This window comes from Micropterus dolomieu, linkage group LG13 (assembly GCF_021292245.1).
Source record: "Micropterus dolomieu isolate WLL.071019.BEF.003 ecotype Adirondacks linkage group LG13, ASM2129224v1, whole genome shotgun sequence".
Classification (NCBI taxonomy): Eukaryota; Metazoa; Chordata; class Actinopteri; order Centrarchiformes; family Centrarchidae; genus Micropterus; species Micropterus dolomieu.
In genome coordinates, this window is record NC_060162.1 from 4,168,385 (window position 1) to 4,186,258 (window position 17,874).

General features: G+C 40.8%; 1 protein-coding gene across 1 annotated transcript; it reads left to right on the plus strand.

Annotated features, from left to right (window-relative positions):
- Positions 1 to 140: 140 nt before the first annotated feature.
- LOC123981974 (huntingtin-interacting protein 1-related protein-like) lies at positions 141 to 17,320 on the plus strand. Its single transcript, XM_046067262.1, has 33 exons — positions 141 to 346; positions 743 to 806; positions 3,268 to 3,410; positions 3,502 to 3,558; positions 4,230 to 4,310; positions 4,394 to 4,470; positions 4,580 to 4,641; positions 5,111 to 5,251; positions 5,341 to 5,398; positions 5,483 to 5,558; positions 5,648 to 5,776; positions 6,554 to 6,676; positions 6,801 to 6,984; positions 7,085 to 7,173; positions 7,641 to 7,757; positions 7,895 to 7,996; positions 9,309 to 9,503; positions 10,184 to 10,294; positions 10,375 to 10,569; positions 10,651 to 10,798; positions 11,311 to 11,397; positions 11,476 to 11,583; positions 11,677 to 11,813; positions 13,220 to 13,330; positions 13,416 to 13,474; positions 13,578 to 13,608; positions 13,701 to 13,763; positions 14,587 to 14,687; positions 14,791 to 14,896; positions 15,607 to 15,730; positions 15,952 to 16,013; positions 16,110 to 16,892; positions 17,010 to 17,320. The coding sequence occupies exons 1-33, from the start codon at positions 266 to 268 to the stop codon at positions 17,043 to 17,045; spliced, it is 4,041 nt and encodes a 1,346-aa protein (XP_045923218.1). The 5' UTR covers positions 141 to 265; the 3' UTR covers positions 17,046 to 17,320.
- Positions 17,321 to 17,874: the final 554 nt, after the last annotated feature.

Below are 17,874 nucleotides of genomic sequence, written 5' to 3' on the forward strand. Positions count from 1 at the left end.
TACGCGGTTTTACGCATTGGGTGAGAAGTTGGAGAGCTTTTAATGCTTTGGGTACTTGTGGGTCAGTTTTATTAAGGAAGATTACGATGTGTTTGAAGAAGCGAAAAGCGAATTAAAAGAGGAATCTTTTCGGGGCATGCGCGCGGAGCGTCTGGCACACCTGTCATTGGTCTAGAGAAGCACGAGAGCACAGGTGAGGCGCCGACACCTGGAGCCGGACCTCTGTGGATTTAACTTTTAGTTTGCGTGGAGTAAAGTAACAAACATGAGCAAAACGAAGAATAAAAGTGAGAATAAGACGGAAAAGGCTTTGGCTGCGGAGAAAGAGCAGTTCGGGAAACAGCAGGTACGTAATTATTTTTTTTTGATTAAGGCTAAATTAAACAAGTTTCAGGCCTGCATAAAGTCTTTTATCCTGAATCGATATATAGCTTTACAGTTTGTTAAATTCAGCTAAGTGATGCCTTGTTACCTGCTCACACATACTATTTGATTACTATTTATATTTTAGAAAGGGCCCTAACACAAATAACATGTAAATTTGAACATTTCAGAGGAAATGTGAACTCTTTTATACTATTAATTTGGCTTTAAGACAGACTCTTAAAGCCTTCTCGGCTGTGCTAAATCCAACTTTGACCTTTTGTTTTTAATTAAAGGCCTTTTCTATTTCTACAAGCGGCAGCCTGAAGTTGACTTGTAAGGAAGTTGGTTGAGTCCTAATTTGTCTCCTTTCTTTCAGCTCCACAACATCAGCAAAACTCTCACGTCCGCTGAAACCCCGCCCAAAGAGAAATATGTCCGCAGTATCCTTTTTATCAACACTTATCAGCAAGATTACCTCTTCCCAGTCAACTTCAAAAATAATTTAAACTTGGATTGGAGTAATTGCTTTAAACTAGCCGAGTCTACAGCCATGCAGGCATAAAGTGTGTTAGCCTGAAAGTTTCATCATCTAAATGTACTTAAAGTAGCTTATCAACAAAGGTACGCGACTCCTATGCAGAATGACTCCTTTCACTGTGTCCTATTACTATAGAATATTATACTATTCTGTTGTTATCATTAAGAATACATGTAAGAGCATTTTAATCTAATTTTTTAATGTGAAGTAAAGTTTAGATACAGTCCCCTCCTGGAACTGTAAGGCAGATTCCTTTGTTTTGTTGTTGTTCACTGAAGAGATTTTGGTTTAAGATCAAAAGATGAGTATGAGACAAGAGTTAGATGTGTTAAACAACTTAGGACATACCAACCTTTGTATTAGACCACAGCATTCTTAGGTGAGCAAAAGTAAAGGAACAAATAATCTTAAAGTAAATAACATTTAATATTTGGTGGCATAACCCTTGCTTGCAATAACTACCTGAAGTCTGCGACCCATCGACATCACCAAACTGTTGCATTCTTCATTTGTGATGCTATTCCAGGCTTTTATCGCAGCTTCTTTCAGTTCTTGTTTGTTTCGGGGTGTTTCTCCCTTCAGTCTCCTCTTAAGGAGGTGAAATGCAGCTCTGTTGGGTTAAGGTCAGCTGATTGACTGCCAGTCTAAAACCTTCCACTTTTTCCCCCTGATGAAGTCCAGTGTGCTTTGGCTCATTGTCCTGCTGCATGATAAACTTCCTCCCGATTAGTTTCAATGCATTTCTCCGTAAATTATCAGACAAAATGTTTCTGTACATTTCTGAATTCATTCTGCTGCGACCATCATAAGTTACATCATCAATAAATATTAATGAGCCTGTTCCAGAAGCAGCCATGCACGTCCAAGCCATGACATTAGCTCCACCAGGCTTCACAGATGAGCTTGTATGCTTCGGATCATCAGCAATTCCTTTCTTTCTCCACACTTTGGCCTTTCCATCACTTTGGTACAGATTAATCTTGGTCTCATCAGTCCATAAGATTCTGCTCCAGATCTTTTGCGGCTCATCTCTGTACTTATTTGCAAATTTCAATCTGGCCTTCTGATGATTCTTCCTGCTGATGAGTGGTTTGCATCTTGTAGTGTGGCCTCTATATTTCTGCTCTCTGAGTCTTCTTCCAACAGTGGATTGTGATACCTTCACCCTGCACTGTAGAGGTCGTTGGTGATGTTTTCTTCACAGCTCTCATGATATTTCTGTCATCAACTACTGTTGTTTTCCTTGGCCGACCTGTTGGACGTCTGTTGCTCAGTACACCAGTAGTTTCTTTCTTTTTTAGGACTTTCCAAATTGTTGTGCTTGCTATGCCCAATGTTTGTCCAATGGCTCTGGTCGATTTTCCTTCTTTTCTCAGCTTGACAATGTCTCCCATAGACAGCTCTCTGGTCTTCATGTTGGTTTATCCTCTTTAACAGGAAATGCAGTCTTTATAGGTTTGAACCAAGGATGAAAACTTAGACTAGTCATGCAGAGATATTTAATGTTTGGACAGTGAACCTAAAGGGCAACACCTGGGCAACAAGAAACATCTGTCAGTCACATGTTCCAATAGTTTTGGACGGGACTGTATGTTTTACCCTACTGGGTAGATTAGTAGTATAGGACTGCATCATATCATGTTTTTTAAAAGTAATGTAACTGAAGATGTCAGATAAAAGTAGCCGACTCGAAGCAAGTTGCATAAAATTGAAATACTCAAGTAAAGTAGGCCTACAGCTGTGTCAAAATTGTACTTAACATTACTTGAGTAAATTCCACCACTGATCCTGAGGTGAACATGAACATACCAAATTTCAATCCATCCAATAGTTGTCGAAACTTTTCTCTCAAGGGTCCAAGGACAGAGGGTGTCCTATGCTGTACAGATTATAAAGCCCCTTATGGTAGATCTTTGATATTTGGCTTGACTTGATCACCAAAACCATTAGGATTAATCTGTGTGTGGCATGTGTCTTATCCACTGATCCATCACCAAAGAAACATTTTCCCTCTAAACTTCTCACAGGTTTTCATAGCATTTTCGTAGCAAATTTGATGGCAATCAATCTGAAATCTTAAAATATTTAATTTTGAATAACAAATGTCAACCTCATGGTGAAGCTAGAGGAAAAGACAGTAGGATTCATCCTCTGGGGACCATGAACGTCTGTACAAACGTTCAGTCCAATCCATTTAATAGTTGAGATATTTCAGTCTGGACCAAAATGATGGAAAAACCGAACATGTCATCACGAGAGCCACAGCTAAAAATCAAACAGTAATTTAATGGATTTGCTAAATCACAAGTCTTAGATTAAGATTATTGCATTAGTATTTTGGTGTTTCCTTGACAGCTGTGAAGATATCATCATAGGAACATATAAGGATGGTGGAGCTATGACCTTCTGGTCCTACGCTCTGAACGTGCCTCTGTCCAGCAACGCCATCATCAGCTGGAAGTTCTGCTATCTGCTGCACAAAGTGCTCCGGGACGGACACAAAAATGTAAGATCAAATTTATAAACATCCTCTCGAGCTTCTTGTTCTTCTTCCTGTTGGTGATGTGTGATCTATCTTGTTTCTGTCTGACCTACAGGCTGTAAGAGATTCTCACAGATACTGTCGCAACGTTAAAGATATGGGCACCCTCTGGGTGAGTAGCACAACAACGGAAGTAGTACTCAGATCTATTCAAAGTAAAAGTACCAAAACAACAATGTGAAAATACTACTACAAATAAAAGTCCTGCCTGTTAGCTAGCTAGTTTTAACTACTTTATATACACTTTACTAGTTTGTCCAGTGGTTCCCAACCTAGGGCTCGGGCCCCTCCAAAGAATCAACAGATAAATCTGAGGGGCCGTAAGATGATTAAAGGGATAGGAGAGATGAAAAAACAAAGTTTTGAAACACAAGTTTTAGATTTCCTCTACTCTGTATCTTTTTGTGAAATATTGGAACATTTTTTTTGTGTTTTTGAGCCTGCAACAGTTATTTAAATGAAAACCTGGGAGAAGTTTAGAGGGAAAATGTTTCTTTGGTGATGGATCAGTGGATAAGACACATGCCTTTGGTGTGAGAGACCCGGGTTCGATTCCCCACTTTGACACGTCCACCAATGTGTCCCTGAGCAAGACACTTAACCCCTAGTTGCAGAAATGTGACAAGGACACACAACTAGACACAAAATAGAAACTATAAATGTAAAATATATACAGTAGAGTAGTGTATAATGTACAATATTTGAATTGTTACGTTTTATCTTTCTATTTTGTGTTGTACAAATAAATGGACTACTACTGATACCTTTAAATTTTCTTCACAGGGAAACTTGCATGATCGATATGGACACATTGTTGCCTTGTCTGCCAAATTCCTCTGCCTCAAAATGGAATTTCATGCGAAGGTATAACGTAAATATATATTGTTTTGTTTTATATAATTATATGTGGGAAATTGAGAACGATAAAACCATCTGATCCTCCACAGCACAAAGTGATCCCAGGCAACATGGAGGCCTCTGACGAGACCTTGGAGAAGGAAGCAGGAAATGACATGAACAAAGTGTAAGTTTTCTAAAACCCACAACTATGAGCAGTTGCCACATGAATACTGTGTTTCTCATTACATGTGTGGTTAAATGTGTTTCATTAATGTTGTTTTAATGTACTGTAGGTTAGATATGACACAGGAACTGTTGGATTGCTTGGATGCTGGACTGAAGATGTCTGAGACAGGTGAGTCCACAGGGAGGTGACGCTCTCAACATCTCTAACAGATTCAGGTTCGCTTATTGTTATCCGATAGCAAAACCAACTTGAAAGTAATGTGTCCGTTTCTAATGAGATGCCCCTGGTGATATTCTATATTTTTATGATTGTCACCATGAAAAGACCAAAAAACCACACCATGTTCATCTGTCTCTTAGTGCTCTCTGACGTTGAACCATCGGTTCCTACTGAAGACTTAAAAATTCCTCATAAATATATAGTTTTATTTTTATAAGGGCTCAACAATTTCCTAAAGCAACTGCTCAATGTAGTTTATACTAAATGCTGCTCAAAAAAAAAAAAAAATGCATTTCTCGGGGAATATTTTCAGCAGCGGATGATACTTGTTATGGTATTTGTTGAAGAAGAAAAATATTGAATACTTCCAACATTTTCCTGTAATTTGGCTTTGATGTTGTGTTTTTCTTGTATAAAGTTCTGCGTCAGCTGGACGCCAATGCTGCCAAATCTACAACTCCAGCTGGACAGTGCAGACTGACGCCTCTGATACCCCTCATACTGGACTGCAGCTTTCTCTACCACTTCTCTGTCCTGTTGATGTTCAAACTTCACAGCCGTGAGTGACGTAGAAATATGTTGTTTTATTCAATCCAACCCTACTGCATTAGAGCAAGTCTTAAATCCACCATTACCTCTGCTATACAGGCATTGCTCCAGAAGTTCTTCTTGGACATCGAGAGCGGTTCCGGGATCAATTTAACAAGTATGTTATCAGTATTATTAGGCAAGAACACACTCGTATATCTCTCATGAGTTCTGTCAGTGACAGCTGTGTTTTCCTCTGCAGCCTCACACAGTTCTTCGACAGAGCCAGAGAAATTGAGTTCTTTAAAAGTATCATCCAGATCCCAGATCTCCCTGATGTAAGTAACCGGTTGGGAGTATAGTACGTACATTTGTTCTGTGTGGTTTTCCATCTTACACATGTATTTTGTTTATTACAACCCTACAGGCTCCTCCAAACTTCCTCCGCGCCGCTGCCTTGGGCGAATATAAAAAGCAAGTGGTGGTGATGCCCAACGAGGAACGTGAAGAGGAGGAGGAAGTGGAGCCGCAACCAGAGTTTAGGGAAGTGCCGCAGGTATGCATCAATAAATACAAGGTTATAAGGTTGGTTGTTTGTCATTATACACACATGGTTGTATAGCGAAACAAAGGTTTGTAGTCCCTTCATGCAACACGCACAGAACAGATAATTAATGTGTAACATATACAATAAATAAAATGAAACAATACGCTACAAACATCCAGAAGATTCTGCAGTGCATGTTTTGAATTTGCGTCTGGGGAGAATGTAAACATCAGCAACAAGATGATGATATGGTTTCGTCTTTTCTTGAAAAAATCTGACATTTGGGAAACAGAATCCATCTGGACTGTGTTTGAGCACCAAGCATCATCAATGTATCTTGGACCACCTGCCGAGTGCTTGATCTGGGATGTTGATGGGGCAGGTCTCTGTAAAGATGTGGGCACAACAGTCTCTGATTCATGCTGCTTGGCCAACTTGAGTCCCAGACAGTCCAGTCCAGACCGGACCTGTAGTAGCAGCCTTAAGTCAAAGCTGGGAGAACTTGGCTCCTATCCCAGCTCTCTTTCCTCTCCTCTGAGTGATCACCCCACCCGCCGTGGTGCCTGGTCCAACTGATCGGGCCGGGTGGATCGTGGTCCGCTGCTCTTTAATCCAAAACCTCGTCTTCCTTTTCCAATGACTGTATTTCTGTCATATATAGTGTTTCAGCTACAAAGCCAGAAAAAAACTGATGAAAAACAGAAGTGTAGCAAAGTTAGAAGGTTTGAATGTTTTTCACCTCTTTTTCTGGTATCATAGCTATCTTTTTATTTTTTTTCATGACAGTACTATTTGCTCAATCAAATGGGACCACCTGATGCTTCACTTGGGCAGAAGGAAGCAGAGAATGAAAGTCTGAAGAGAGAGCTAGAAGCTCTCAGACCAGAACTTAAGCTCATCAAGACCGAGGTAAGTTTGGCTTCCAGGAGTTGATGAACAATTTCCAGTTGCTTTCTTCACATTTCCAATATAAACTATTCAATAAAGGTGAAACATATCCTCCTCGTTCCTCTTTATTTAATTTTTTTTTAAGGCTCAGAAGTATGTAACTGAGTTAAAGGCTAAAGTGAATCGTCTGGAAGCCGAGGTCGAGGAGCAGCGCACCAACAAACAGATGGCTATGATGGAAAAGGAACAACTGCAGATGGAAGTGGAAGCTTTACGGCATGCTAATGTCGCCAATGTCGGGGCTCAGATCGGATTCAAGGAGGCAGACAGTGAGTACACAGATTTGTGTCAAGGTGTTAAATAGCTATATTAATGTAGCTGAATATTTCTGAGATAATGTGTTCTCTTCATCTCATCGTCTCTACACAGCAAGAGCTCAGGCAGCAGAGCTTCGGTTCACTCAACTCAAAGAGAGACATGCAGAGCTGATTACAAGTCACGCTGACTTAATGAAGAAGGTAATCAGCACATTGTGCACATTGCGTCATTGTTGTTTCTTTCATGACCGTAAAGGAAAAGTTTGACATTTTTTCACTGTCTTGCGGAGAGTTAGAGGGGATATCTCTCTCATATCTATACAGTAAATGCGAAGCTTCAGCCAGCAGTCCGTTAGCTTAGCACAAAGACTGGAAGTAGGTGAAATCAGCCAAAATAGTCCAGCACATAAAACCATAACCTAGTTATAACATGAACAATTGCTTATAGGCTGATATTTCATTTGGACAGAGCCAGGCTATTTGTTTCCACTGCTTTCAGTCTTCCAGCTATGAAGCTAGCTGGAAGACTGAAAGCAGTGGAAACAAATAGCTTCATATTGTCTATATGTGGCCCTGCGATGGACCGGCGACGATGGATGGAAGAGTCGTTATATTATTTAAATTGAGGTTTTTGGTTCCTCTGAAATGTTGCCTGTGTGTTTGTGCAGAACGCAGAGACAGTGAAGTTGTTGTCTGGTACAAAAGAAGGCCAAGAAGATTTGCTGAGAGCCAAACAGCAGCTGGAAAATGAGCTGGAAATACTACGGCAGGAGAAAAGAAACACAGTGAGACCTCGTCAACTTGTGCCATATAAACACAGCACACAGTACAGCTGATAACCTGATATCTTTTTCAATCTGAAAAACTTCTGTGTTAGACAAATAATGGTGAATATTGACTAGGTGTCACTTCTCCTGATCAGATGAATCAGCAGCAGCAAGAGTTTGAACGCCTGAACAAAGAACTACTGGAGCAAAGAGCAGAGCTGGCTCTCCTTCGCAGTGCTCTGAACAACAAAGAGATGGTAAGACTGAAGGTCACATATGCACACAAACTGTTTTAGCGTACCAAGTATTAAAGGTACCATGGCTCAGTATGAGAGGTGGAAATCACAAATAACTTTGCTGATTCAAATCACTTCATTCAGTTCAAAGATTCATTGTCACCTTTTTTCCTAAGCTAAGCTAAGATAAGCTAAGCGGCCCCATCACTGCTCAAATGCACTTCACTTCAATGCATCACCAGTTGTGTGTTCAGTCTGTTTGTGGTCCAAGCTAGTTTTAGTTCAGTGCAAAACTAGCTAATAAAAGCACTGTACATGAGTTTAATAGCTCAGCAGCCTGTTATTTAGGACTCAGTTATCAGATTATGATTGCTTCTTTATTGCTCCCCTGTAAAGTTACTAAGAACTTGGTATGAGAATGTTTCCTTCTTAAGCTTCCTTAAGAAATACAGCTTGGGGATGTGAGATGACCATGTCAGGTTCTCTGTTCACCTGCTCCACCTCAGCTCCACTGATGTAGACAGGAGTGTGTGTCTTTATCTCCTTATTCCTGTGATCAACGATCAGCTCCTTGGTGTTGCTGATGTTGAGCAGTAGGTTGTTCGCTGTATACCACTCTGCAAGATTATCAATTTCCTCCCGATATGAAGTCTCATCGAAATCTGGCCGATGATGGGAGTGTCGTCTCAAACTTCACAACAGAGTTCTCTCCATGTCAGGGGATGCAGATGTGGGTATACAGCGTGAACAGGACGCTGAGCACACAGACCTGTATTTAAGCCCAATGTGCTGGTTTTGTGGATCAGTTTCATGGGGGAGATATTGTCCTGTAGGTATGCAGATAGGTAGGTTAATACAGTTATTTGTTCGTTTTTTTTTTTTCATTTTTGTGACGGCGCAAGACAGCTCAGACATGGCTGTGTTTCTTAAGAAAGCTTGAGAAGGCTATATTCCCTCACCAAGTTCTTGTCAGCTTTTACAGAGGAGCAATAGAAAGCATTAATAGAAACATCACAAACTGGCATGGGATGTGCACGGCCCAGGACCACAGTCTTAACCACAAACAGATCAGGACCAACATGCTCCCGCATGTGCTTTTTGTTCAGCCAATGTAATTTATTACAGAAAGTATATATTGTAAATCCCATGACCCTAAATAGCATGTTTTCTATCATTGTGTTAGTTAAGGATGGATTTCTAGTGAAAATGATTAATTCCCCCTTTTGCTGGGGAACACCCTCAAAGACCTCTGCAGGTTCCCGGACCCCACTTTGAAAACTGCTGATTTAGAGGTCTTTTATTTACTCGCATGTTTCTGTTCTATTTTCGCCAGGAGGGATCTCAGGTGAGCAGCAGCCTGGCAGCTCTGCAGGCGGAGCGCGAAGTGCTGCTGCGCTCTGCCAGAGAGAAAGACGCAGAGCTTTCATCTCTGAGACTACAGGCACAGCAGCAGCAGGGCTCCCTGGACCTGGAGAGAGACAGACTCAACCGAGAGCTGGAGGCCCTGAGAGCTCAGCTGCAGCAGCAGGTACCGACTGAAGACACAGCAGCTGGACCATATGAAGGGAAAATGCACATAGAGGGCTATCATGAAAGTCTTAAATCATCTAACACTCATCAACATGCAGTCAGCAGAGCACAGTACTACTATTTGTCTACATATGTGCTTCCTGTCTTCCTCTCAGATTGACTGGGACAGATTTGCTGACTGCCCCCAGAGTCAAAACTAAAAAAGTAAAAGCAGTATTTTAATGTACCACATTTCAGAATACTTTGTTTACCCAGGCCCTTTTAAATTATATTAAAGTTATTTATTTTTATTTCTCACTGCCTGGTAGCTATGCTGTAATATTTTCATGTGTATGCGCTAGTGTTATAGTACTCAAGACCGGTCTTAAGACCACTTTTTGATGTACTCGGTCTTGTCTTGGACATTGAGGACTTCTGGATTTTATTTCAAGACCATAACTTTGGGAATATCAATAAATTGCTTATGCAATTTCTCAATCTAAGTAGGAAAGTCACTCTTTCCATCTGATCTCATAACTCCCCTGATGTTTTTAAGCCAGTTATCTACTCTTGGAGGATCGGCCTGTGACTAGTTGCAAATAAAGTGGCGTGCATGTCTGTGTGATCTACTCTTAACCCCTTTTTATGTCTTATGTAATTCACTTTGAATCATCTTGTTGTTTCCTTGCCTTTCCGTAGCTTGCCATCAACGCAGAGCAGAAGTTAGAGATCGACAGACTGAGACGAGAGCTGGACTCGACACGAGCAGAACTGACACGAGCAAACAGCGCCCTGCAGAGCAAAGAAATGGTAGAAACATTTCTAGTAACTTTTCTGACAACCTTTAAAAGTCCTCTCGAACACAAAGTGACGCATGTTTTGACCCTCAGAGTGGTACCCAGCTGAACAGCACACTGGCAGGGCTGCAGGCGGAGAGGGAGGTGTTGCTGCGCTCGGTGAGGGAGCAGGAGGCCGAGCTGAACTCCCTCAGACATCAAGCTCAGCTCCACCAGAGCAACCTGGAGCAGGAGAGGCAGCGCAGCAGCATGGAGCTGGGAAACCTGCACGCTCAGCTACAGCAGCAGGTGCTGTGTTTATGACTGCACGGTGAAGCTGTTGTGAATTTGTGGTTAGTTGCTGATGAGTTTGTGTGTGTGTTGAATCAGGCGTGTCGTGGAGGTGAACTGGCCCAGAAGCTACAGGAGGAGCAATTCTGTCTGCTGCAATGTGCAGTGGTGGAGGCTGAGGGCATCATACTGGACGCTGTGGCCAAACTGGACGACCCCATACATGTCAACTGCATCAGCTCACCTGGTAAAACCTCTTTCATTTCCTCCAATCTAAAAAAATCACAATTATTACATTGAATTTACTTAAATCTTGGGCTGTCAATTAATCCGTTGACTGTTTTTTCAATAATCGGTAAATAATAGTGAAATATTTCCCCAGAGCTCAGGTTGACGTCTTTAAATTGCTTGTTTTTTCTGAGTTACAAGAACACAAAGTAAATCTGTTGAATAGCTACACTGCAGTTAAGCAACCTTCATCAGGTATTTCACATTATAAACAACAAGCCTGCAAATAAAAGCAACGGCAACAAATCTCAGGGGAAGATAAAAATACTTTTAGAGTTATAATCCTTAAGATTTCAGTCCTGGTTGTTGTGGTGACCCCTATTATTATTATTATTATTATTATTATCATTATTAGTGGTATAACTACTTATGAATGCAAAAAAGGGGAGTTTAAAAGTCCTGCTTAGTCCTTAAATTGTTATTTTGTATTTTCATACGGTTTCTCTCACCAGTTCTCTTTCTGTTTTTCAGATTATTTGATGAATCGAGCTGAAATCACTCTGGTTTCTATTGACAAAATGCAGCAAAACCATTCAGTCTACTTGGGAAACAGGAATGGTGAGTGTGTTGTGTTCAGGTTTGGAGTATGTTTACCTCAGACGATGAGTGTATCTAATGCTCCTTTATTCTCTTTAGATGCCAGTGGTTTGTTGAGAGCGGTCACACAGTTCTCCCACCTCGCAGCTGACACGATTGTCAACGGAGCAGCAACATCACACTCTGCTCCCACCGACCAGGCTGACTGTAAGAGACACACGTTCACACTGCAACTGTTATAGACTAAACCCTTTATGCACAAACAGTAAACACTCCCTCCTGTTTCTTTGTCTCGTGCAGGTTTAACTGACAGCTGTCGGGATTGTGCGAATCACTGCCTTCAGTTCTTGAAGGACTTGAAGCTTCAGGCCAGTTTACCGAGAGCAGACCCCTCTGCGGTACGCTACACTGTTCAGCGCATCCTCGCTTTGGGAAAGGTGAGACGGATTGTACCTTTTGTCAGAGTAACAACACTAACGGCTATGCTAGCAGCTCAGTGAGTGGTGCTTTGTGCTAAATGCTAAAATGCTGATGTTCAGCAGGTATAATGTTCATTCTGGTTCGCAATCTTAGTGAAGCATGTTGGCACGTTAATAGGCTATTTGATAATTAGCGCTAAACACAAAGTACAGCTGAGGCTGATGGGATGTCAGTAGTTTTGCGGGTGTTTGGTCATAAAACAAAGTATTTGAAAAACTAAAATTTTAACCTGGTGCTAGATGAAAAGCAAGGAATCACAATTCAAGGATTATTACAATTCAAGGATCAAGGATATCTTTATTGTCCCCAAGTGGCAATTTGTTGTATAGACAGCAGTCAACACACAACTATCAACAGTCACAACTCACAAGCAAGCAATACAAACAGGCCAAAAATAGATAGAAACTAAGAAATACACTTGCGTTAAAAGGCCACAGAAACAATAAAACAATAAAATGGACATACGGTGAATACTGAAATGGCCAATAGCAGCTGGGACAAATGAATTTCTAAGTTTGTCCTGCATATGTTGGCGTCCTGTATCTACGGCCAGAAGGAAGCAACTTAAACTCCTCAAACAGAGGGTGGCTAGGATCAGCGTGGATTGAATGGGCTTTCTTCAAAGTCCGAACCTCATAGTGCAGAAGGTTGTTCAAACTTGTGCCTGCAATTTTCACGCACTCTTTGATGCTTTGCAATCTATTTTTGTTTGAGACCGAGTGACCCGTACCAACTGACCGAGAATGTAAGAACAGATTTGATTAAACGAGAATAAAACATTTTACCCCCTAAGACTTTTCACTCACAATCACAAATGTCAACCTCATGGTGGCGCTAGAGGGAACGTCAGAGCATCACCAAAGTTCATACGATACACCATCTAGGATCCATGATGATCTGTACAAAATGTTGCGGCCATACATAGATGTTGAGCTACTTAACTGGATGAATGAAAACTTTAATCTGCTAGTGGATTCTTTAGATTGTATTCCCTCGACCTTGAATATCAGTACAAAACTTTATTCATCCAATAGTTTCTAAGATATGTGGGTCTGGACCAAAGTAGGGCACTGACCTATACAGCCAAAATATTTACATTAAGTAAATCTCCAAATCTCCATTTTCACAGATGTAAATGAGAGAAGGATGTTCTTACTGTCAGGATTGATAAAATTACACTTGTAAAGACAATTATGAAAGACTGCAGCATTGTATCTATTGTATCAAACTCTATTTCTGTTTGTTTTTGTCCCATTTATTCCACCTGTCCTTTTTATTTAAAATAAAAAATGCATACATTTTTACCAGTTACAAACATTTTTTGTGCTGCAGCTCTGATTATAACTGTGTGTTTCCTGTTTAGGATTTGCGTCCAAAAGGGCAGGATGTGCAGAAAGGAGAGCTGGGATACATGGTGGATAAAGAGATGATCGCTACGTCAACTGCCATCGAAGAGGCTGTGCTGCGAATGGACGTAAGGACACGCACATCATGACAAGATAATCTCTGGACCACACCTGCTGATGCTTAACATTTCTGTTTCAATTTGTGTTTCTCAGGAGATACTGAATCAGGCAAAGAGAGACACTTCTGGCATCAAGCTTGAGGTCAACCAGAGGTGAGACGAATACTGTGTCGTCCTAAAACTGTTCATTTTTTAAGAGTCACTTTCCGCCATGTAATCTGTGTGATCTTTTTATTTCCTCCTGTTTTCATCACAGTATCCTGGGATCCTGTTCAGACCTGATGAAAGTAAGGAGTCTGACTACTTTCAATCACACTTCTCTTAAGTTGTGATTCATTTTCACTCAGTGTTTTCTTCTCTCTCGCTCTTTTCTCTCCAGGCTGTTCATATGCTGGTGACAGCTTCTACTGACCTGCAAAAAGACATTGTGGAAGGAGGCAGGGTGAGTTGGCGTGACATTCAAATTACATTAGAGTTTCAGATGTTAACCCAGGACCGAGAAAAAGAGTAATTTGCCTTGTAGGAAAATAAGACACATTTTTACAAGGGTATAATTTTCACTGGGGGTGGAAGGGTCTGTTTTTAAAATTCTTATTTTATTATTCACTAAAAGGTCACTAAAGTCGACAAAGAAACAGAAAGTGGTGGCTGATAACGAAGCTGCTGGTGCTCAGAGAGACAGGGAGTGGGTGGGGCTTTTATGAAGGAGGGAGGAGTCCCGGGTTATCTGCAAAATACAGCATACGTACATTGCAGCTTTGGACTTGAATGGACGCCTTGTACCAGAGGCAGGTTGTTCAAATGCAACAAACAAATACTACAAATTACAATTAGTAGGGTCTACAATGAATGTGCCTATGGCCTTAAAGCATGCACATTGTCCTTGCCATATTACTACTGGATGTGCAGGTTATGTTAACAGTAAATGCTCGTCTGAGACACAACTGCTAGCTATAATAGCCGTCTCGTATTGGACAAGTGTTTATTTTTGCTAACATTTACCTATAATATAGTCATCATTGTTAATTGTTTATCCATACATCAATTTTCTGCCGCGTATCTGGGTCACATTAATTGACTAATTATACTACTAGTAATTACTGTTGCTGGAAAGCACTGACAAAATTAAATTCTTTGACTGTGAAAAAGTTATTAAGTTGCATTTAATGTGTTGTTAAATTGACTTATATTTATGTTGATTGATGCTGCAGAAGAAACCACAGTGAGTGTTTTTGGTGACACGTTTGTAATTCTTCTTCCTACAGGGGGCGGCGTCTGTTACAGACTTTTATGCCAAAAACTCTCGCTGGACAGAAGGCCTCATCTCCGCCTCCAAAGCGGTGGGCTGGGGCGCCACACAGCTGCTGTAAGCCTCCAAACATCAGTACAAACACATATATATTATTAGTTATGGATGATACTCGTCCTGAATATCAAAGTCTATAATGACCTTGCACCTTTCCCCTCAGAGAGTCAGCTGATCGGGTTGTGGGTGAAAAGGGGACATACGAGGAGCTCATCGCCTGCTCTCATGAGATCGCGGGGAGCACTGCCCAGCTAGTTGCTGCCTCAAAGGTACAAACTCAAGTGAAAACGTTCTCCTGTTGCTTCTGATCGCTTTAACTGCATCTAGTGGTGTTTTTTATCACAAATGTTGCTGTGGAATGACGTTTTTATGAGCGCAAATGGACACATCCACAAGCAAGAGAGTGATATTATGCACAATCAAGCAGTGGGAGATAATAACCAAGTACATTTACTCAAATATAGGACAAGTATTTTCATTATATGGGACTTTGTACTTCTACACTGCCACATTTCAGAGCGAAACGTAGTGCTTTTTACTCCATTGCATTTATTTGAGAGCTTTGGTTACAGGTTACTCTTCAGATTTTACATGTCACATGACCCCCTACAATAAAAAAGCTGTCTTGTTAGGGCCCCTTGTCACGTTTCGGATGTTTATGAGTTGTTTTCAGTTCCACCATTTCCCTTATAAACTTTTAAGATGTTCCATGTCAAGTCTCAAAGCGGTAAAATTATCCAGTATGTCACAAAGTAAAGAAAAGCCAACAAATGCATTCATCACAACTTGTGTTTTTTCTTCTCTCCTACCTTTACATTTAATATTGTTTATTAATTAATTAATATTTAAAATTTTATATTTGTTTGATAGCCAATCCTTTTTAGAATATACACAGTGTAAACTCCACAGGGTACCTTTTGGTTACCCAATGTTTCTTGTAAATTCTTACAAGTGCTTCTGTGATTTACATTAACTTCAGGTGAAGGCCGACCGCAACAATAAGAAGCTGTACACGCTAAAGCAGGCCTCACGGCATGTTAACGACATGGCTGCTGTTGTTGTCACCTCCACCAAACATGGGCAGCAGAAGATCTCTGATCAAGGTCGGTATCATTAAATCTGTTTGGTTTTTTTGGCCACTTAGAGGCAGCGGAAACAAGCTGTGAACACAACACTGAGATGTTATCACATAAATTAGATAACATGTTAACAAACGGATGCCTGTTCACAAATTCAGTTGTTTAGATATTTCAGTCTGGTAGAAAATGGTGGAGCGAGCAACATTACCATTTATAGATCAGCTTTAACTCCGGTGTCTTTACAGGTGTGATGGACTTCTCTGGCATGTCTCTGATCAAGCTGAAGACAGAGGAAATGGAAGCTCAGGTGAGGCCAACATGTCTCAACATTCATCATCTTGTTTTGTTTAGTTTCTGTCGATCGCGTGTTGTTGTATGACGTTGTGCTCCCTGGATCTCTCAGGTGAAGGTGCTGCAGCTGGAGAGCCAGCTGGAGCAGGAGCGAGTCCGTCTGGGGGAGCTGAGGAAGAGGCACTACGAGCTCGGGGACGCGGCCGATGACGCAGAGAACGGAGACGATAGCTTCCCGCCACCGCCACCGCCTACTCTGCTGGACTCAACGCCAGAGCCTCAGCCCTTGTCACAGACCAATCCCTTTGCACCGGCTCAAACGCTGCCTCTGTCTCAAACACCAACAAACACCTACTCGCAGGCCCAATCCAATACACCTCCACAGACCTACACCCCTCCTCAGACCTTCACCGCTCTGCAGACCTACATGTCATCTCAAACCTACACGCCTACTACAACTTACACGCCTCCTCAAACCTACACGCCTCCTCAAACCTACACCCCTACTACAACCTACACCCCTACTACAACCTACACCCCTCCTCAAACCTACACCCCTACTACAACCTACACTCCTCCTCAAACCTACACGCCTACTACAACTTACACCCCTCCTCAAACCTACACCCCTACTACAACCTACACCCCTACTACAACCTTCACACCCTCGCTGCCTTACGTCCCAGCTCAGCCCTACACACCAAACGTGACGCAAAGTTACTTAAATCCTCAGTCTTACTCACCGTCACAACCCTCATCACACACATCCAGCCTCTCCGGGCCTCAGTCCCCATCTCTGCCCCAGAAGACCCTGCAGAACAACACCGAGACCACCAAACCAGCCTCAAGGAGATCAAACATCTTTACCAAGTCTGGAAACTTGCTGAAGAACGCGGTACGTGCTGAAACCCATCTGCTAGAGCTGGATTTTTATCATGTATGATTGATAAGAGGATAATTTGAGTAGCTGATGTATATATATAAAAGTCTATTTGTTTTTTTTCTTTTACAGTTCAAACGAGGTGAAACTGGAACAGGGGAATCTTGAAGCTTGACTGAGATTTTACTGGAAGTATAAATGTACTTTTTAACGTATTAAAAACACTGATTTTAATCTAATTTTATCTCTGTAAAAAGGTTACAGGAGGTTAAACGCAGCACAGTTGATGCACAAAAATGTTTGTTTTATTTCAGTTAAATGTGCAAAGTAAAGGTCGATGGAATACTTTCAAACTTATTTTGTAATCATACTGAAGCCTATATTATGGTACTGATTCCTGTTGTTTACCGAATTGATTTATTAAATACCATAAAATCTGAAAATATCAGTGTGTTTCAGTGATTGTTCTGTAAAAGTAGCAATATCACAGTGTAAAAAATGTAACACAAACAAATGAACACAATCAGGATGAGCTTTATTTGCCAGGTATGTGTAAACATCACACCATAAACCAGGTGTTATGTACGTGAGGTAGGTGGATATGATATATAAAGAGTATACAATATGAACAGTTACAGAATGATGAATAAATAAGTAGTAAACAGGTGGATCATTAGAGTTACTAGGTTATTATACAGGAATTGTTCCTGACACTGTGAGTCAGAAGTCAGCTGTTCATCATGTCTTTATTTATATAAAGGAAAACAATTCAAAATATCTGAATATAACAGAATATAATGCAGTAATTAGTAGCTTGTTTCTTTATCTAAAATTACTTTTTTGGACAATCCACATTTATTTCTTCTATATATATATATATATATATATATATATATATATATATATATATATATATATATATATATATATATATACACACAATGCATTTCATGTTTTCTTATTGTGCAAATAAATCTCAAAGTGTTTGTCATTTGTT